The 22,963-nt window shown below is 38.8% G+C and overlaps 1 protein-coding gene across 1 annotated transcript; it reads right to left on the reverse strand.

Moving 5' to 3' along the window:
• Positions 1-1,004: 1,004 nt before the first annotated feature.
• On the reverse strand, positions 1,005-19,434 carry MMD (monocyte to macrophage differentiation associated). The gene is made up of 7 exons (XM_040530286.1): positions 19,172-19,434; positions 13,031-13,112; positions 6,479-6,639; positions 5,567-5,641; positions 5,092-5,193; positions 4,199-4,268; positions 1,005-3,291 (listed from the first exon to the last, which is right to left on the reverse strand). Exons 1-7 carry the CDS (start codon positions 19,198-19,200, stop codon positions 3,091-3,093), a joined length of 720 nt encoding a protein of 239 aa, XP_040386220.1. The 5' UTR covers positions 19,201-19,434; the 3' UTR covers positions 1,005-3,090.
• Positions 19,435-22,963: the final 3,529 nt, after the last annotated feature.

Here is a 22,963-nt window from a genome sequence, read left to right on the forward strand (position 1 = left end):
AAACAAATCGCACTCTAGCATAAGTTCTTCAGTGAATCCCTTCAGGTAACTCACAATTAATTTACTTTGAGATCATAGGAAAATAAGAGCAGCAGACTGTATTTCCAGCAAAGAGTGTAAAGCTTTTGGCTTAACGAAGACTCAGGAGGGAGGGACAGCTACTGCAAACATATCAAATAGCAATGGTTAAAAGAGGTCAGCAGCTTCTCATGACAGTGTGCTGGATTATTTTTCCTGTCCATGATCGAGGCTGAGGGTGCGATTCATCAGTAGACACATTTTACCACGAAGGTGCAGAGCTCCCTAGTACCCAAAGTACCCGTTGCATCCTGGGTATCTCTGGAAAGACCCATTTGCAAAACTAAAAAGCTTGTTATCGCTGCTTCATTTAGACTCAGTGTACTTGTTGCAATTCTAAAACCTAGAGACATAAAAACTAGAGGAGCAAATGCTTTTAAAAAATTTGCTTCCAGAAGATAAAGAAATCACATCTCTGTTACTGCAGAAAGCATTACCAGAAAAAGTGCTATTGTTACTCCTGGGAGGAATCAGCCTGGAGAGCTCAATTAGCTGGCAGAGGGGGGGTGGGGAGTGGAACACAAAAGGCTAATTGACATAATATTTGTTTTGCAGACAAATGCATTTTTCTTTCAGCTTGTCTATAATTTATGCAATAATATACCTACAAGGATAAGATGAAAATTATGTATTTTAGTGTTGTATCTTTGAACAAAACCAGTACAAATGAGAAAGCTGATCTAAAATGGCAAAAGTAGCAAGGTCCCAACATTGACCAAAATTTACACATAAATTAAGTCGTCTTCTACACCCACAGCACAAATGGAATCATTTGAATTGTAATCCTTCCTATATTTTTATAGAGTTAACCGTGCAAACATGATGGTTATGTTCATACCTCCTGCATCAGGAACAGCAGTGTTAGTCCCCTACTTCCCTGCCTAAGTATTGGAGAGGGAAGATATATTAATACAGGAATACAAGGGTTTCCAAATTGCACAAAATGTTTATTGTTAGTCTAGTACATTCAATATCATATTGACTAGAATACAGTAATTCAAAAATATTTTTGGCGAATTGAAATTTTTTAAAAACCATTTCAAACACTCCAAAAAGCAATGCCATGAAAAATTAACTTAAAACAAACATTTTCAAGCAATAGTTTCACTTTTGACTACAGAAAACCTTTACATGTGTTTTAGTGGTTTTAACAGTACTGCATTTAAACAAAATATATGAAATCACAAAAAGTGGAAAATACTAAAATACACAATGTTAAAAAACTGAGGCATCCAGATGTGTGAGACTTGTACTTGGAATTACCTGCCCAGTTGTCCCATTTGTACTCTTTTGGGGCAGTTAATTACTCTGCTGTAGTGGTGCTGTTTCTCCAATTATCTGCTAACACTGTACAGCAACTCTTCTTCAATGCCTTAAATCTAAAGTTTGTCCCTCTTGTTAAGTTCCATTTACAAATGTATATAATCTAAAATATGCAACCCATTGACAAATCTAGGTGCAATATTAAACGGTACCTTGAAAAACATCCCTATCTTGCTACTTATCATTTGAAGATAGGCAATATTCAGAACAAAATCTGAAAAAGGCAACAAGTTTTGCTTGTTTTTGAATACTGACATGAAAAACAGTAAATTAGAAAAAGGATAAAGTCAATCTTAATATAAGACATTCATTATATAGTGGGACAGATTACAATTATTGGATAAACAGTATTACAATGACTCTTTTACAACTGGTCATTTAATGCACGTGTTCTACAGTCATGACTTACTACCACATTTTGTTTTCCTCTATGGAAAGACAGCAACACAACTGAAGACCAGTTTTACTCTGTGTTAAGTCCTAGAACGACAAGTGCCACTGAATCAAGTTCTTCACTCTTTCCTCCCTAAAAGGCTGTACTTGTGAAGAACCAATAGCCATGAATTCAAAGTGGTCAGCAGTTGCTCTCTACCTGCTGTTCTAATGAGGATTTCCCAACAGAATGTCAATCAATCACCCCAATCAAAGTTGGTGGGAAGTGGTTCTGCTGGCCAATTTAAATCCCCTTGAAAAATCCAAGCCTTAATATTACAGCACCAATATACGTATACATATTTTGGAAAAGTTACTAACCGTTTTGGATAGAGCGATATTAGCTGGGCACCTTCCTTAATACTGCCAAGGTCTGATGTCAGCTTTCATCCAAACTGCTGCTTTACTGGGCAGCACAGAGTTGAACTGGGAATCTTGAGAAGAAACTTGTGTTAATTACTTCTTTAAAGCACTTCATTTCCATCACAGATAGAGCCAAATTAAGGTGCTATTTAAGTGGTACTATAGATGAGCAGAATATTACCACGTTCAAACTCAGCAAATGAGCATTTATATTTCAGTTTGTAAAAGTGGTTACTATAATTACACCTATAATACAACCCTTGGAAGAGGTACATTTGCTTGTCAGTACAGTATGTGGAATGTAACCATTTCTTGCAAGAGATTTTGCAACATGAATAACTGCATAGATGACAGTTGTGTGTTTTCAGTTCAGTAAATGTACTTTTAAAGTTTACAAAAAACACAAAAAGTTTCTATAAAAGTCACATTATATCAAGATAATGGGTGGTAAAAGATCATTCATCTGTGATTCATGTTTAATAAATGACTAGTGGAAAGGTGACAGAAACCAAGTTCAAATCAGAAGTTACATTTTTGCTATTGCACTGACTTCACTTGAATCACTAATTTAGAAAAAATCATGTAGTTAAAAATTGTAAAGTTAAACTAGAATACAAAATTTATTTGTAAACATCAGGTAGCCAGTTCTACTAACATGGAATGGACTCTTAGTACTGCAGTACAGTATCTTAGTTATTTACAGCACTTGCCATACGAAGGACAATTCCAGGACACACACAACATCAGTTCACAGTAATTGTGTTCAGAGAACTACCAACGTCAGTGCAGTTTTTCTGTGCAATTTTCTGATTTCCCCGAATTGCTTAAGTCAAATAATACTGTTACAGAGGCCAAGTGCAGATTACTCCCCCCACTCTGATATATATGTATATATCATAAGTGACGAATGATGTCTGCAGGACTTCTGTAAAGGTACTTCCAAATGGCATAGTAATGAACAGCAGCTGCTGTGGCCACAAACACGTGCCAGATGGCATGGGCAAAAGGAATGACTCCATCACTCTTGAAGAACACCACACCAAGACAATATATCAAGCCTCCCCAGGCAACCTCCTGAAGTCCATCGGTGTTGCTCTGACAATTAACAGACAGACAAATTAGAAAACCAGTATACTAACATTTAATTACACTTTGTGAAATACTTTATACAATATGTTTCGATAGCACAATAGAACTAATAGTGGGATAAATCAAAAGTTAAGACAAGTCTGATATTTTGCTTCAGGCTTGTTTTGTTAGCAGAGCAGACAAGCATGAAAAAGCCAATTGCTGAGAAATCATGTTTCTCAAATACAATGCATTAGTCTGATAGAGTTGAGCTACTTCTCATCCACTCAATTTTGCCCTGCTTCACGGAAACGAAAAGCCTCTAGTAAGAGGCAAAAAGCTAGCTTTGTTCCACATAAGTCATTTTTAAAGGGGCAAGAGTCAATTTACTTCCCCCATCTTGACCCAGACCACAGAATCAATTAATTAGATTTTACACAAAGCTCTTCAACATACCAAGAAAAAAGGACAATTTGTTATCAGAATTTCATTCTACTGTCCTAAAGAAAGCTTCTCTCCCAACTTCTAAGTCTTGAGCAGGCATCAGATACATTCATGAACAGTAAAATCTAGAAGCATTCCATGACAAGTTAATATATTTTGTATCTTCATCATTTTTACTAAAATCAAGGTAAATTACTTATTACATTCAATATCCTTTCAGAGGTGGGGATCTTCATGAAGTTTGGAACCCAAGCTCTTTTTATCTAGACTCCATGGCCCAGGTTCAACAAAAGAAGGTAACATTTCACTGAATGCAAGCTATAAATCCAAAAATATAGCTGACTATATTTGGTTCTCCTGCAGGGAAAGTTTATAATTACGGTGGACTAAAATTAAGATCTTTTCAGAAGAAACAGAGCTACACCAGTTCTTAAATCAGTTATAAAAGGAAAGTTTGTATATTTGTAATGTCAACAATCACATTCCTTACCATGGAGGTCACTACCAGAGCAGGAGAAAATCCCATCGCTAAGTAGAAAAAGAGTTCAACGATCTTATACCTAAAACAGAGCAAAATGAACCATTTAAGGTGGAGTACATAAAATACAAACATCTCCTTCAACAGTAAAGAAGATATATCTAAGATTTTATGTTAGCATGAGTCCATTCAACTTCTCAAAAAGCTTTTCACACAGATATGTTTTATTACAACAATAAAGCTGTTATTTATCTCTGTGCATGCTACAGTTGCAGACAATACCTTCTTCACTGAATACTGCCTAGATGCATTCATTTGCATTAAATACTAAATGAGAATAAAATATTCAGACAACTTATATTCTCTTATTTGAGAAGCTCAACAGCTCATTGCCAAAACAAAGAACAGTCTGTCTTGCCCACTGAAAGTACGTAAGAGCAGGCTCTAGAACTTGCCGAAATCAAGGACGCATATTTCAAATTAGAAACACTACTACTACTATTAGAAGGTAGCAGGAGTTAGTAAATCTCAATATATATGCAGTATAATCTATACATATTACTACATAAATTAGTGGCATAAAAAAAGTCACCTCACTTTTTTTTTTTTTTTTTTTTTTACATTACCCACTCATTCCTGTTTTCTTGTAGTAAAGTTAAGAAGTTTTAAAATTGGATACTTCCCTCCCACCACTTTAAGAGGAGACAACAATATACCCTAGAGACAGGTTATGACAGAGTGAATACACTTATCATTTGACAAGATAGAATTTTGCATCACTCATCACTTATTTCCACCATCTCAAAGGTCTTATTTCCATCTATGAAAGGCCAGGTACTTTAAGGAACATTCAGAAAGCAAGAAAACCACAAAGTTTAAAGTTGAATGCAAATAATAATTCTTACTTTTCATGGTAGAGAAATACATAAATGGTTCCTCCAGCAGCCATCAGCCAGATAAACCAACGCATGTGAGATGCTAGAGGTCCAAGCTCACGTAGATTTAGCCTGGAAGTACAGAGATTAACAGACAAAATTAATGAATGAATGAAGCATACTGATACAAGAGTAGGAGGCTTGGTAAAAATAAATATTCAGAGCTACAACGTAGGCACAATGAGGGAGAAAATATTTGGACATACAGAGGCAGAAGGTATGTTTATATTGATGTAACAACAGCACAACGTGGAATATACATAAACAGCTTTCTAGTGCTTTCAAATACTACTTCCTGTTTTGCAAATCCCAGGTGATTATTACGTTCCATTGCACAATGCAGAATGTAGTCAATTGCTTATATGAAGACACCTATAGAATGTGAAATGTCACAATGATAGCCTGTTTACATTGGAAAAAGCTTTAATTCTGAAGCTGTGCTTACCACGGCGCATATGATGCTGCAATGAAGACGTAGATCATCATTCTGTCACACATGTGAAAGCAATGCTCCATTGTCCTAGTAGGAGAAAGAACAAGTTCATCAAGTAAGATACTCGAAAGATTTTTGTATCATCACATTTTCCTGACACATTTTGGAATTACTTTAGGGGAAATGCCATTATCTCCTTAACCTCTTAAAACCACTTGAAGGACTGTCGACCTTTCTTCTACTTCACAATGTCATAAGCAAGACATGTAGGAGATGAGCGCTCTTCCATCCCTTGCATCGTACATTCTGCTCACTGTCAAGGAGGCAGAATGCTGTCACATCAACCCTCCCTAATCCAGAAACTTATCCTGTTACTACTAGTTAAATGCTATTTATGGCCCAGAATTATATAGGGGTAACAAAAAATACAAAGAAAATCACACCTTAGTTTTCCTGTTGCACCCTTGCTCCCAAGGCTGTTAGCCGTGTATCACATTTCATTTCTCTTGGCAAATTCTGTGTTAAAGTATTTGAGCATGCCATAGTCCCATGCTGTCCCCATTTCTAAAATGGGCTTATATCCATCATGCACTTGTATTATGTTCTTTCAATGCAATTGCTAGATTAAGACACATCAGGTTATCAGTTGCGTTGGAAGAACAAAAAACCTTCTCAAAAGGCACCAAACATTGTAAGTTTGTTTGTACATGAACTTGGCTCATTATTTCTTCCAACAGAATCAAGGGTTTGGTTCATTTTGTTTTGCTGGTTTTTTTGTTTGTTTGTTTTGAAGTGATTCATTACAAGGCACTACCCCAACCTTCTGTAAAATCATTACTTTTTGACTACTTTAGAAATACAGTGTTAAAACATCACAGAACATGAAAATAAATAAAACATCACATACAAAAGCTATAATGATACCTTAAGTGACTCTTTTTCCAAGAAACTATATGAAATACCGTGGAGACAATGAAGAGCGCACAGAGCCCCATGCCATACATCCATGCTGTTATCTTTTCCCATCGATCATCAGAAAGCCGGTGGAGAAGGGCACTACCCACAATTGCAGGAACAATAAGGAACTAAAAACCAAAACAAAATACAAAATTGTTAAGACTGTACTTGCTACCAACATAGCTACTACCACAGTACTGTAACAGCAAGGTGGATGGTTTTAAGACATGCTGCAGTATTACATGTATGACATTTGATGGCAGCCTCCCAACTAGCAGAAACTTTTCATTTAGTTGCAAGTTGACACGCAAGGGTCTAGACTTCAGCAGTGTCTCAGACAGCTAGGTTACACCTGCCTGTGATAAGTTTCTCCTCACATGGAACTAGGATAAGCTACTAGCTCCTCTAGCCATGATACAAAATCAGACAAAAGGATTTACAAAGTCTGACTAGTTGTGTTTTTTTTTTCCTCCCCATTCTGCTTTGTATTTCTATAAAGGTTTTCATCTAACTCCAGGCTCAGATCTAAACCACCACTTGTGCACAGAGGCTAAGCACAGGACAGACCAAAAGAAACTTAAATCTCAAATGAAAAAATAAAGTATTTCAAAGTGTGCAGTTAAATAGAAGGTAACAATTAATCAAAGGCTTTGCAGAGCTTGGGTTTTAGATATGATATAAGTTACCTGCAGACTTTTATGAAGATTCTTAATGCACAAATATGAAGTTCTTATACTGCAGTGTATCCCTGACTGTTTTCCTTACCATCTCCCTCTCAAGCAGCTTTAATTCAGATTTTCCAAAGTGACCACTGCTATAACATCATGATGGAATTAGCATGCTCACATGAAGTATCTAAGAGGTGGGCTGCAGGTTTCATAGAATCATTTTCCTCTCCAGGATAAATCATCTTATCTATCTTTGTCTCATTCAGGGGGAAAAAAAGAAAAAAGAACATGTCAAGTTAAGTATTTAGAGAAATGTCTGAGACAGCAGGCTCTTTTCTACCTGTCTCCTTCTACTATGAAAGAGTATCTTTGTCAGCCTTTAAGTTAAAAACTCTGTAGAAGTTCCTTTTCAGACCCTACTGTATATCTTAAACATGAATTAAGTCACTGGAATTGGAACAACTTCATAGGTTAAATACTTTATAGGTTAACCTAAGTCTCACATACTAAACAAAGCTAGGAACCACTAATGTTTAAACAAATCTGGCAATTCTGCTCTGCGCTACAGGTTTGATAGCTTAGAACACAAAGTCCAGGCTAGACCAGAACTATCTTTGTCCTGTATCTACATGCAGACAAGAAATTGAGGCTCTCATCACAGCTACAGTTCAAAAGATGCACAGCATACTGAATGAATCTGTAAAGCAGCTGGTTAATCCAGAGAAAGGGTTAAAAAAAGACAAAACAATTCTTTTACTTCTGGATTTTGAAGTACCTCACCTGTCACTTCATTACTATCATAGCTTCTTCCTTTCTGCAAAGCTTGGTACATTCAAACCAAAAGCTGTAGAGCCATACAAATGAGAAGTATGGCATTCTTGTGTCTACAGCATTTGGACCAGAGGTGAAAATACTTTGAGTTTTGCAATGAGACTATGGAAGTTGACCTCACGCACTTTAAGGCCAAAAATAGTCTTCCAGTCTAGCTTCTCGTTTATCACAAACCACAGATTTCCATGTACATATCCTGGAGAGCCCTCAAATTCAAGTAAGGTTAAAAAGTGTTTCACTCCTCTGGAGATTAGTCACTCCTGATTTCCACATATGGCATACAGTTTAAAGTGTGGCTGAAGCCCTTGAGACAGCAGGAAACTGATTAGATGTGACAGTTGTTTCATTTCATATTTGCAGGAGACAGGAAAATGCTAAGCTCCAGAAGTTTGTTTTTTTTTTTTTTTAGCTGGGCTTCTTTAAGCTGCAGGATCATGCTGCATCTACATTTGTCAGCTTGCTTCCCAATTTCTGATACAAAATTCAATTTGACTAAACTTGACAGTGAACTGAAAAGTTTCAGAGATATTCTGTATCCACAAGTGTAACAAGCATGACAAATCCCTACTAAATCTCTGTTACAGGCCTAGGTATGAGCTGCTCAGAGATTCCACCCGGAGCTCCAATTGAGACCTTCTCATAGGAAAGAAGGCCTCAGAGGAAACTAGACTTAGATATTACAGAACATCTTGCCTTTCTTATGGAGGTATCCCAGCTTCTTACCAGTCTACTAAAATAAATGTTTCACAAGATAAGCTATAATGCATAATGCTCACATGGACTAACACATAGGTTGCTGCCAATCGCTTTTTCCAAAAAACTATTGTATATAAAGTTTCAGGATAAAAAACAAGCAATTTTCTGATCCTCTCTCTTTGCACCTTCAGAGAAAAGAATACAGCCAGAAATGAGTACGTGGTTGAAGGGCTGAATTCATCTCTTTTCTGCCTTGTCGGGTCTCTAACGAATGATTCTATTTCTCACAGGGAACAATACCATACTAACATGAGAAGGATTTATTGTGTTTTATTTTTCTCCCTAAGTATTCTATTTGGAAACACTTTGCCTCTGTGCCCAATATGCATCATGGGAACAGTTAGACTAAACAAGAGATGTTCTATTGCTTTTTTTCTGACCAAAAATAGCTAGATTAAAAACAAAATCCAGAAATGATACTCTGCTGTTCGAGACAACTGGATAGAAGTTCTTTAGGTTCTAACACCATACCACATAACATGTGATACAATGGACTTTATTAAACCTAATTTCTGTCTCACAAAAACAAAAAAAACACTAGTCAGCTAAACAAGACATCTTCATTTCGAAAAGTTGCTAGCACAAAAACAGTATTCTTCAGAATAGAGAAGCAATCAGTCCTTTAAAAGGAGTGGTATTTACCAGAAACTTAGGCAAATAACCAGAATTGATAGAATGAATGTGATTGTGCTGTGTCACTTTACAGGAATGACATAGCATATCTAAGTTGCCAACATTCCTAATAATAAAATTAGCTAGAAGTTAAAGAAATTTTGCTTATTTCATCATGAAGTACAATTCTTCCAAATGAAAATTGTCACCCACCAACTTAATGTACTGTGAACAAAACAAGACCGATGACGCTTCAATTTACTGACTCCATTGCCTTCACTAATACTTGCTAAACCAGAAATGGGACTGGCAGAAGGATTTACAGAATGAGAGAAAGGCAAGTTTCACTAAGTTTTCTGGAGAAATGCCAGAACAAAATGAGCCTGAAGTTACAACAACAATACAAAAAGACGACAAAGGATTAAAATATATTAATTTACAGCTACAGGATGGAATCTTTAAGAGGCAGCTTAGGTGCAATCCCCCCATGATATATTTTGCAGAAACTGACTACCACAATCACTGCTGTCACAAATAACAGCCACTGTAAAAAACTAAGGCACAAAGAAAGATCCAGAAACAGTAAGCTGCAGACCTGAGCAGTCATACTTCAGTGAAATTACACTCTCTAGGTATCAGTTTATAGGTATCTCCCATCTTTTTGGGGATGCTGAGAAAACTGGTACTTTGGTCAGTATTTTATCTGTATTTCTTCCATATCTCTGTAGGCAATCTCTCCCACAGAGACGTTTAAAAAAAACTGTTAAAAATTGCTTTTGTCTGGAACATTCATGCCAACTTAAATTATTTCCTTTGGACATGAGGCTATGCAGCTCATATAGTCAACAACACAAACTTTGATGCACAAGCCACTGTGGCAAAGCATGTATTACCATGGGAGAGCATATACATGGCTCTCACGTGCCCTTTATTGAGAGGGAAGTGCTTATAGCATAAAGATAGCCCCTACAGTTCCTCTGTGAAAAGGAAGACAAAGACCAACAAAGCAGCCAAAAAAGCCACGTGACACTTAGAACTATGAAAGACTGTCCATCTCAAGCTTCCTGCTCGACAATCGCAGCCCTGAAGCCATGTAGTGTCTCTCTACTCATGAATTTTCTCTTCACAAATAAGGAGACAAGCGTCATGGAATGAGAAGTCTACTGGTGACTTGGGTTTTGCACTATACAGAGGACAGAGAAACTGCTACTATCAGTCAGGTAGAACTGAGACATTTTCATCATAAGAGCACTTCTGAAATTTTGAAGATTCCTCTTTCTGTGCTCCAATGGCCTGGAAAATGCTCCAAGCCTCATTTTTGAAATATTTACTCTTTTTCCATGCACTTCACAAACCAAAACTAGAACTTATTTTAAGAATAGTTCCTCCTTTCAAGGCAGTTGGAAGCAGCTTTTAGAGCAGTATAACACAAATTGTGGCTAAATTTTGAAGTTTTTATACATCAGAACATGTCTTTTGTCTGATAAACCATACAAGCACTAAAAAGTTTCAAGATGAAATAGCAACTTGCCCAATGCTTTTATTTAGCTTACCTTACAATTCAAATGCTTATTACTCCTGCTTCTCAGTTTCCTTCCTGTTCTTCTAAACAGAGAGCAGTTTTTCTGTCTCTACATTCAACTGCTTAGCTGCCCTTCCTGTCTCCTAGTGACTAAAGACAAGTCAGTGCTTTGTTTAAGGTTAAAGACATTTTAAACAGCCTTTCTAGTTAGAAATTTGAAGCCACCTTACTATGCTACAAAGTTATCTTTTAAATTTTGAATCAAAAAGCAATGTATGGGATTCTGTATCCCCATTTATTAATTGACGTTTTTGAAGCAGGTGCTTAAACTGACCACCATATATTTTTAAACCAAAACCAGAAGAGATACCTACCTGAGGACTACAGTTATGCTCATAAAATACAAGTTGACTATTTTCTGAATTGCAAGTAAAAAGAAATGGGAGGAAAATGGAGAATCATTGCTATTAACCATAACCTATTTTGTATATATTATGTCACTGCCCTAATTGAAAACTTATCTAGCAGCTACTACTCAACTACTTGATCTTCTAACATTTAGTAAAACAGGCTGTAACACGGAAGAGGAAAAAAAGCATCTCCCCAGCTTTTTCCGTATAATCCACTGTGTTTTCCCAGAAGAGATATCTATCTCAAGGCTTTAAATTTTGATTAAAAGATATTTATTGCATACAATTTTATTTAAGGAGTAATCCCTCTATTGTACTATACTTTATACTATATTTTCTTCCAAAGCATATGTTAACATATGCCCAAGTTGTGAGCAGATCACGGTAGATTTTAGCATGTAGCTTGACTGTTCAGAATTAGACAAATTCACCATAAACAGCATTATACCACAAAACACTGATATAACAGCAGCAGGTTACAAGCCAAGGTAACAGGCAGGAATATGACATGCCTGTTGTTCAACTGGATGAAGCTTAGAACTGCTAAGGAGTACAGCAACTTCTGCCAGATATCTTGAGAGCCAACTTTTTGGCCAGGATTTGTACAAGGATTAGGAGATAAACTACATGCTTGTGCAAACTAACAGAATGTTGCTTCATTTCTCTAGACAAATAAGCACATACTTACATAATGTTGTACAACAGACCCTTGGCTTAAACACACACAAGCTTCAGTCAGCTTTTCTATATGTAAACCAAGAAGATTCCATTTCTACGAGTAACACAGAGCTGCATGTTTGTTATTTATAAAATACACATGAAGGATCTAGGAAGAGCTCTGTTCTTAAAGGACTGAAGAGTCCCATGCACCACACCATGAGCATTTGTAGCTGTGGCTCACTCAGACACATTGGAGGTATAAGAATGTAGCCAAAGGCAAACATACTTCAAATGTTTGGAGTAAAACAAGAGATCAATGAGAAGCACTGGCTGCCTTAATAAAAGGGCAAATGCTAAGTTAAAAAAAAAAAAAAAAAGTTTAGGACTCCTTTCCAACTACAAAAAAAAGTGGGACTGCTTTCATTATTTTGTATACATATCACATATTCAAATTTAGTATGGGTCTTTACATTACAAAAATAAGGACAGACTAGGATTTTTAAGAGGGCTATCTAGCGTTTATGATCAGCATTGCTATTGTCCCTTTCAAAACAGGGAATTGAAGAGAATCAAAGAATCAGTTTACAGATATTAAGTATCAAAACTAAGCCATTTTAGTTCTTCTAGCTATTATTATGTGTTTGTTTCTTTTTTTTAATGAATCTTTTGCATTCTAACCTGAATAAATCTCTGATACTTCCAATATAGAATTCCCATATTACTACATGAGCACAGCACCAGGAAATCTGAGTTGCAAGATCTACTAGTATATTTATTTATTTGCAGTCATCCTTTCACTGGCACAAGGTAAAACCACCTAAAGACATGAAATTAACTTTGGTAAAAGGGAATCTTGAAAAGCATTTGGAACTTCTGGAGATTCAGAACAAGGACTAGTGATTACCACCCATCTAGTTAGTGTTACATTTAATGGGCTGTTACAGCTGCGGCTTACACAAAAAAAAGCAGAATAGTTATAAATATATGCTTGGGCAAAGTTAAGTATTTAGCCACATAAAAAAAATTACTGAAACACAGTTCAAAAAAAAAAAGTACTTACTGCATGTGTGTAACAGTTAGCAGCATGTTCATAGCAAGTGGGTTTGTAGCGGCTGTTCGCTGGAGCTGGGTGGTTCATGAACCTGTTGAATAATTAAGGAGTGTTGTTAGGAAAGTTAATAAACCATCTCTTTGGAGCATCATGAAGGAATACCTCCAACCCAGTAACATTAAAAATACGTGTACAGACACGTTTAAGGTAACTGTTACAAAATTCAAATTTTTCTCAAATATGTTCTCTTACCAGAAAGATCAGTTGACCATTCAGTACACAGACAATCACAGAAATGTGTTTATCTTTAACCAAGGCTTTTCTCGTTTAATAGAGGTTGCATACAGAAGTCATACCCCTCCTCTTTTCCACTTGCTTGGTCAAATAAAGAATTGTCTCCTGTTTTAAATACATAATACTCAATTTTTTCTTGAATTATGGCCTTCATGATAGCTGCCAAGGGTTACTCTTCTTGAAAGAAATTCTTGGAACTCCAGCAATATTCCAGTTCTATAACACTTCAGAATAAGCCAACTTGAACTTTGTCTTTTCTACTCCCATAGCAAGCAACATTTGCTGTTGGAGTGTCAGATGGCTCAGTTTTTTCTTTGTGGCTAGTGTTATCTTCTGTCTGTAACTAAAAGAAGTCACACAGAGAAGAAAGGATATGCTAATCATTAACTCAAAAGAGGAATCATTTCAAGAGGATTTCCATGACATTCCATCTTTTTCTCTAAGAATTTCCAAACATTACCTAACAAACAATCTCACCAAACAAAGCCTATGCAAGTCAAACCAAGTATGATGAAACTTGAGAAAGTTGTGGAAGAGCTAGCCAAAACAAATGTTGCATTTAACTATTCCAAGGAGCTCAACATTTGAGTTGTTTCTGTAAAACTACAAAAATAAAGCGGGTGTATAAAAACCTTGGAAAACCAGCACACATCCATATGCAACCAGTCAAAGTTAGAAGCTACTGCAACAACAGTACCATGTGTGTTAGCCTAGCGCAGTCTACTGTCATACAAAAGAGCTGCTTTCACTAATAAATTGTCTTTGTATATTCCAGGTTATGGCGGACTATTATAAAACTAGGCATTGGCAATTAATCAGGTATCCAACAAGGCAGGAACAGTGTCACAACAAATACAGAACGTGTCTATGTTCAGAACTGAGAACAGCTTTATTAGCAAGATTTATATACAGGGCTTGTTAGAAAAACTTTGGTCCTGCCTCACGTCCCTCCTGGTTTAAGTGAGAAACAATCCTGTTTTTGGGACGTCTATAAAATATTGACTAATTTCAAAACAGTGAGAAAAAAGGGGGAAAGAAAAAAAAAAAACACATACCAAAAAAGCCCCACTCAACCAGAATCTTGTCATATGAGCAAGCAGTTCCTGATTTCTGGGATAAGATACTTGGTTTACAAATCATTTAATAAAACCATTTTTTTTTCTAAACTGATATATGAAAATTTGCTAAGACTTAAACAGCCTTGATAAAGTAACACAGTATCATCATGTCCAAATTATGGCAATTTCAAAAAAAAAAAAATGTTTCAAATGTTACGAACGTAAAGGATTAAAAAAATGTGTATTTTAGTCACAGAAGCTGAGTATAAAATGTTGTTACAAATGAATAGTTCCAAGGAAGTTAACATATAGAAATGGCAATTTTTTTGCCAGTGAAAAATAACACTCTTCTCTAAGAGGATAATGAAATTGTAGTCATATGCACAGGCTTGCGGAACATTTGGAAAACAATATTGTTGCCCTGCGCATACAGATCTTCAACAGCTGCTGAAGACCATCTCAACATCATCTAAAGATGGAACATTCAGTTCACTCAGTTCTGCTTCCAAGTTTGGAAAACATTTAAAAATAAAAGCATCTGTTGGCTCAGTTGAGTGACCAGGATTAGACTGCCCTTGCTCAACTCCATAGACTCAAAGTCACAGAAAACCTTCCACTGGTTACGTCTAGAATATTATTAAGTTTCTCCAGAGGCCATGGCGGTACCTTGGAGGTCTTACAAGAAGAGAGAGGCTACAAAAACCTGAAGAACACAAAGGAATAAGCTTATCCTCAGTGTCACAATTTCTATTGTTCAAAACTTCTGTATATTATCATCTAATAAGCTATAAATAATTGAAGGTAGCGTGCTAATGAGATCTTCCATTACCCATTAGAGGATTAGAACATAAAGATATTAACAAAGCTAACCTTTCTCTATTATCTACGCAAAGGGCGTTTTCCCACTCTTGGTGCCAACACAAGAATGATGCAAATATTCATTTATCTACATGGTAACTTTGTCTGAAATCTGATGCTTGTCTGCTTTTCCAGGCAAATTTCACACATGCACCTTTACTTTCAAAGCATTTCAAACATCCTTTTTTACATTAAAAAATATTTCATTTCTATTCATTTAATTTAAAACAATTTGCTTTTCTTCCAGAGTTCTGGCAGAGTAATACCATTAAGAATACTTAATCCATCTCTTCACTTACTTGTTTATACCACCACCACCACCAGCATGTTTTGACAGGAGCCAAGAGTTAGACTTTACCTGTACTTTAACAAACAGGCTCTCCAAACAGCCCAGCACCTAACTGCTTTACATTTGACATACTTGCACTTCTCCTTTCTGAAAGGTGTCAACTGCCATAGACTGCAAGACCCAGACAGCAAGTGCTGTGGCATATTCGGTCGGGTCACTGCTCATGGACAGCATTTTCAGTAAAGCAAAACTTCAGTTATCTCCCTGTGCCTTTTTATAAGACTATTTATAAATGTTACAACTTCTGAGGGAAGATCATTCAAAAAGTGGTCGAACAGGGGAATAATCAAATGCAGCCAGTGCCACCCTTGAGTTTGCTTCATTTCCCATTGACTGTTCGTGTTCAATGCTTTGAGAAACAGACCCGACATTTGAAGATAGCTCCTTTCTGTTAGTACGTTGAAGAGCTCATCAAAAGCAGGACAAATCATTTTGACACATTCAGTTTAAGAAGTCAGTCATTTACTCCTCTAGTTAGGTACACATAGGGCATTGCAACACGAAGGCAGAAGAATTTGGTTGTAGACTTATTCACAGTGTGGAGGCAAAAACTGCTCCATTCCTTCTTCAAGGCAAATGAAGAAAACAAACCACACCACGGGCAACAGCTGCTTTTGTTTTCTGCAATGTGAATAGTGCAATACAAGGACATTGTTTTGCTTACTATTTACAGGTCAAGTTTGCCTCTTCTGAAAAAAGGATAGTTGTGAGGAATCAAACTTCCTCTGTTAGGAAGGTGTGTAATGACAGCACTTAAATGTTATTTACTCCTAAACAAAGGCTCTCCATAACACAGCGAGTAAGGTTATTACCAAACGCAGGACAGTCTAAGAAACTGCACTCCAATTTATAGGAAACATCTCTAAGTGAATGCTTTTGATTCTCAAACAATCTAACATATTCTTTAACAGCAGCCCTAGTGAAATTGCAGTCATTCATCAGGAGATATACCAGAGTATCTCACAAGAAAGGACATATATGTCTCCATTTAAGATATTGACAACCTAAAGTCTTTAGCATAAAATACTAACTCCTTCAACATCAGAAGACAATATGGATATAACTAGAGTCTGAAAAATTAGTTTGAGCATCAGGATGCAGCATTTTCAGCTTAACTCAGCTCAGCAGGCTTCACTGCCCGAGGACAAACACATTGAGCCAGGACAGTACCACTGACTGCTCAGACACAGCTGCTCCAAATTCTACGTAATCTCTTGGTACTATTTTCAGTTTCTTACAGATAGCCATGAAGAATATTAGCATCTCCAAAGTTTCGTGATTTACTTTAGATAAACATGATATATTCTGACTTTTTGTACTAGAACTTGAAATTTCTGAATCTAAGACTAACAAGTACTTGGGGCCAGCCAAGAGATCATAATGCTTTTGCATTCAACTCCATTATAAGTTTAAGTAGCAAAAAAGTTTAAAGTAGCCATGCTTGGTGTCAAATAGATCTTGAACTTTAAGAATGTTCCAGCTTTATAATTTCGCATCATATAAACAACATTCATTAACAAGTACATTCCCAATAGAATTAGAAAAGACAGTGAGAAAGACATGCGACTTCATTTAAAACAGGGGAGGAGAAACTCATATCCTCGTTCCCTTTACACAACTTGAACTTTGATCTTGAAATACTTCAAACAAATAGCATTTTAAATATATAGACTAATCTGGTTTTTTTTTTTTTTTTTTTTTCCCCAGAGACCATTGATTTCTAGTTCCTGTTCATTTCCAAGGGGACAGATGCTGTATGACTCACTGTGATCTCTTAATTCTGAGATCACTGTATTTGGGAGAGAAAGGAGGAGGAAAGTCAGAGGGTCCTTAATGCTTTGTCTTAGCTTGCAAACCCAACTTAAAAAATAATAATAATAAAAAAAAGAATCCTAAATCTATCGCACATACTTGTGTGGCATATGTTCTCTGCTATCGCCGCAAGTTTGTACCCAGAACTGCAGAAGAGAAAACACCTTTCAAATCTTGCTTTGTTCTTGATTCCCATCTGCTGAATGAATTGTTCTTTGAAGCATGAAGCAAAACATCATTAAAAACAGCAAACATCAATAATGGTCTCAAAGATCTAGATTTTTGGGGGTGTGGGGGTTTCTTTTCAGGAAGCATATTTCCTTTATTCAGGTCAAAAGGCCTCATACTTCCTTTTAGCAGCCTAAAAAGCTCATTGTCTCTTTTTATATCATTTTTTTTTGCCTTGTGCTTTCCAGCAGCAGGAGAGACCAGTGAGACCTCATAAGCCACAAATAACAGCATATCTCCAGAAATTGCAACAAGGTGGGGACAACTCAACAAAAACAGCAGTAGCATACATTAAGCTGGGCTGTATATTTAGATACCAAAACAGTTTGTTATGTTGTCTAAGCTCTTTACTTTTGAGAGGAAAAGCAAAAACCACAAGCAGGTCAAAATTGATCAGCATCGCATTCTCATTTATAACCACGTAGGTAAGGTTTTGAAGAGAAATAAGCAGGTTTATAAGCAGCTTGATTCTTTCTGACCAAATCAGTAGATATTGCCTCTTTATGAATGCAGTCCATTCTGTTCAAAACAGAGGCATATTCCTCTGGACTTAGTACCTTCCTTCCTGGGATTAGGAGGTATCTAGTCATGGTTTGCAACTATCCAGATAATTTATCTTTACTACTGCTGAACAACTGAGTCACAGAAATAATTCTGATCAACAGAAGCAGACCACTTTTTTGGAAATATCCGTGAAATTGCATATGTAAAGATTCATGTTACAGCATGACATTAAAGACTACGTGAAATCAGCTATAATCCAGGAATCCATTAACAATTGTGGTACCATACACACATCAGGTCCTGGAAAAAAAAACATCTGTGCACCCCCACTGACTGCCCAAAGGATTCCTCAACCTCCTGGCAAGTACAAAAGGCAAAACCTCAACTGAAGCACGGGCAGAAGTCACACCGGGTACAGCACATCTGGGCGCAGGGACAGGCTAGCACATCACCCTAGGTGTGGGTGGCTGCAGAAACAAGGTCCGATCGCACTAGTATTTCCCCCTCCCTCACTTCCCTTTCAGTTTTATTTTGCTTTTAACCCCCAAGCTTTGGTTTGTTGAGCGAGGCGGTGGAAGAAGAGCAGCCCTACAAGAGCCTGGCCTCACCTGGCGGCAGCCTGCCTCCCAGAAGTTACCAGCCCTGCTCCTGGGCTTCGGGTACCCAAACCCCCCGGGTACCCGCGTTCCCCTGAGGGTCCCCCCGTGAAGGGGAAGGCGGGCAGCATCCCACAGCCGCCCCGGCCCCACAGAGAGCCCAAGCGTCCCGGGTCGGCAGCCGGGTCTGTGACACACGGCCGGATGCGCGACCCTTCACCCAGTTAAAGAGGGAAAAAAAATTAAATAATGAAAACAGACACACGGGTCCCCCTCCCGCCCCGCTGGAGAGGCGCTGCTCGCGGCGTGTGCTTGCCCGCTACAGCCAGCGATGCCCCGGCCCTCAGCCCCGGCGATACCGAGAAACGCTCCGGTGACTGCCCCCGGCCGGGCAGCCTGACCGCGGGGGCAGCCGGGGGTCCCGGCCCGGGGCAGGGCGGGGGTCCCTCACCTCCTAAACCTCTCCTGGAGCCGCCGCATGGGTCCTGGCCGCCCGCCCCGGCCAGGCGGCGGCGAGCGGGGGGTCGGGACGGGAGGCTTCGGGCGGCTCCTGAGGCGGCGAGGGCCGGAGTCCGGGCCCTCATTGGCGTGCGAGCCGCCGCGGCGCCGTCCGTCGGCGAGGTGCGGGAGCCGGGCGGGCGATCGGCGGCTGCGGGCGGCCGCTTTAACCGGCCCCTCGGTTCGCCTCAGCCCGCCCGGTCCCCGCGTCCCTCCGCCCCGGCCCGCCCCCGGCCGCCCGGCCCGGCCCTCCCCTCGCTGAGGCGGTGGCGGGGCCATGGCGGGAGGATGGCGGCAGCTTCATGGCGGATGGGGCGTGAGGCGTCCTCCGCCGCACCACAGCACACAAAAAAGCACGTATCTGAGGGTTTGGCTATTTAAACAGGCCTGATTTTTAAACTACAGAAGCTGGAAGAGCACTTCCGTGAGGGAAGCCGGGTAGTGGCGGGCTCTGAGCACCACACAGGCCCTTGTCCCTGTACCACGCTGGGAGCTGCCCGGCAGAACACAACAGAACAGGCTCCACCAGCAAAGCTGTGCCTCTGCTGTCGCATAGAGCTGCACGTGGGATAATTTACTGTGCTCTAAGCCGAGGTTACAGCGGCTGGGCTGCTGCTGATAACCTGGCTAGCTATTTTACTAGTTCCTCCAGCTGTAAGCCACTGAGGTGTTATCTACTTAAACCATAAACTTTTCCAAGCAAGGGTTATTTTACATGAATGAAGAAATGTTGTCAACAAGATTTCTATGAGATGAACGTGGAATTGCCTTCCATAGTACAAACTGGGGCATGAATTAGGAGAGTATTAAATTCTTGAATAAGCTTCTGTCTTCTAATCTAAGACCTTGTTTACAATGGGATTTGAACTGTTAGAGCCCTCAACAAAAGCAATTAGTACAGGCACACCAAAGCAAACCACCGGTTTAGACAAATAAACTATATCCGGCATCAATATCGTTTATGGCAGGGCAGAGACAGGTGGGATCTGCTGGCTGCTGCCGCACTGGTTTACGAGTTGCCTCCCCAGCTGAAGGTGCCACCTCTGCCAGGCAAACACCTCCACTATAGGCTGTAGAGGGAAATGTGACCGTTGTCACTTGGCTAGTAGTCAAGCTAAATCTGGCTTTTCATGGCCCTCAGTCCCTTTTACTAAATCTTCCTCCACATCAGGAGTTAACAAACGATTAGGTGGTAACAGCTTTGTAAACTGCCACAGCAAGACTTGCTTGACCCTTGGTTTCTCTCCTTTCCTGATGAAGTAAGCTCTTCTGGGATGAATTGCAATTTTCAGTTTCCCACAGGGGCTTGCTGCAATGATAGCTGGGGCTGGAACAGGTGCTGCAGACAGACAATAGCTCAACTTTGCTCCAAGGCAAGGGTAGAACATGGGGCTGGGAAGGAGAGCTCCTGAAATGCAGAGCCAAGCTAGTTCCTGGATGCTTCTCCTGAGTTTCAGGAGGGCTTAAACTACTTCCATTAATCTCAGTGAGGTATCACTGTTAATAAAGTGGTACAATCTGTCATCTGATTTAAGTGTCATGGCTAATAAAAGAAAGCTCCATGTTGTGGAGGTACATCCTGCTTATGTTATGTATTAACCCAAAAAGAGCAAAGCCTGAGGACTCCATTGAAGAACCCAGCCACACACGCATGACTGCATTTTATTGGCATCCCAATAGCGTGGCTTTATTTTGAGGTGGAACTTGTGTTAGTACAGCTCCCTTCCTTAACACCACATACCCATCCTTGCATTCCTCCACTACTGCCCCAATAATTTGTTCTTTCAGGCTGTAAAAATGTTCAGGAAAATACAATTCTGTGGACACCAGGACTGGAAGACTGGCTTTTCGTGGTTCTGGTAAAAGCTGGACTGGCTCCTGTAAAACAAATCTTCTGCGACCTTCAAAGGTGCCCACAGAGTCATCGCATTTTGTCTCCATCTTCTCTCACTCCCTCTGCTCTTCTTTGGCTGCTTCTTCTGTCTCTTCCCAAACCACTCTCATTATCTTTTACTTCCCTGCTGCTTTTCACATTTGATCTAGATTCTACCAGGAAATGTGTCACAGAGGCTTTTTCTCCTCTGTTTTCAAAGCCATTTTTTCCATGTTTGTTCTGTGGTCACAGATATCACACACCATGAGATCTTCAAAACAACAATTACTGTAGCTTCCTGTTGTTGGAGCATCAAAGATTTACAAATTAAAGATCTAGTTCGAATCACTGTTTCAAACTTGTTTCTTTTGAATAACAACAAGAGCATTCAAACCATGAAGCTTGAGAGAGCGGAACCAGGTTAAGCAGACCACCAGCCATCATGAGAACTGTGATGAGACTGGAAAGTTTTGACAACACTTGTATTGAACTGAATCTCCATGTCTCTTAAGGATAACACTAAATTACTCAGCATAGATATTTTTAAAGTGGTCCTGGCCAATAACTCTTTTTTTTAGTACCAGTGATTCTGGTTGAACTCATCACTATAATTGCTTTTTATGATCTAATGACTCAGAATACTTTTTTTTAGTTATTATTATTTAATATTAGAACAAAAGAAATGCCTTATTATGGATGAAATGACTGTTAAATGTAAATCCTAAAATTTGGTATTAAGAATACAGAATTAAGGAAGTAAAAAATCTTATTAATTTGATTACTTTTATCAACAAAGTATGAAAGACAAAAAAAAAAAGAACTTTAAATACAAGTGTTTTTTTGATTCAAAAGTGTTCTCAAGACTAGACACGTGATAGTAAGTTCAGCTGGAAAAGTATTTTAATAGATGAGTCAGGGTTACAAGAAGATGGAAGAACTTTCTTTACTGGCTGCATTGCTGCTATAGGGGTCTCTTATGAAGTGCATTTAGAAGAAGGACCAATGGAAAATAAATGGAAAAGAGCTCATTAATAAGGAATTTAGCTTATATTTTTCATTGGACAAAGAGAATTTAATTCTGATCAGTGCTGTGAGGTATTCATAAAATGGATTTTACAAGATGAATGAGGCAATCCCACTTTGATCCCTAATAGAAGGTGTTTGCATAGCAAGCCCGTCACTAATTGTACTTCTTGACAGTCTCAGCAGCGTAGTAAGTGACTGCAGGAGCCGTGTGGTTTGCCCTTATTGTTTCTAGGTCAAATTTTACCCATACAGAATCTCCTGCATATCCGTCACAGGAACTATCTACAACCTAGGGACAGAGGAATTCGTTCTCCTGGACATTTAATCCATCACTTTTATGAGCATTAAATTGACACAGACGTATGTCATTTCTTAATCTGACATCAAGTATTTTTATAGTATTATGCAAATATGGACATAAAAGTGGGGTCTGTAGTTACAGAAATGGTGGTTTTCACTCTATTACAAAATTGTCGTGGGTTGCACAACCCTATCAAGCCAATAGGCAGGACTTGCTGAAAGCTTCCTTTTCCCCAGCCAAGGTGAAATTCTAAGTGCCACATGAGATGTCAGCGGGGAGTGAAATTCTATCAGGAGGTTAAGCTAATAAAACTAAACATCTCACACAAAAACTGAGTTTCTTCTAGCATTTTGGCACAGGTGAGTTATTACCATAAGCCTCCACAATAACTACTCTCCTGATCTGTTGAACAGATAGCAGTCACACAAACATTTGTAAGCAGCTCCACAGCTGCCAAAACAGCTGCATCAGGGACATGACACCGTTAAGAAATGTTCCCAGGTACTCACTTTTCGGAGCTGCTGGTGCTGACGGGCTCTGTCAGA

Source organism: Cygnus olor, chromosome 18 (assembly GCF_009769625.2).
Source record: "Cygnus olor isolate bCygOlo1 chromosome 18, bCygOlo1.pri.v2, whole genome shotgun sequence".
Classification (NCBI taxonomy): Eukaryota; Metazoa; Chordata; class Aves; order Anseriformes; family Anatidae; genus Cygnus; species Cygnus olor.

Coding starts and splice junctions, on each gene's coding strand:
- MMD (XM_040530286.1), bottom strand. CDS start 19,200: ATGCGGCGGCTCCAGGAGAGGTTTAGGAG. Junction 5,642..6,478: donor TGGAAAAAGAGTCACTTAAG/GTATCATTATAG, acceptor TTCTCCTACTAG/GACAATGGAGCATTGCTTTC. Junction 3,292..4,198: donor CTCTGGTAGTGACCTCCATG/GTAAGGAATGTG, acceptor GTTAATTGTCAG/AGCAACACCGATGGACTTCA.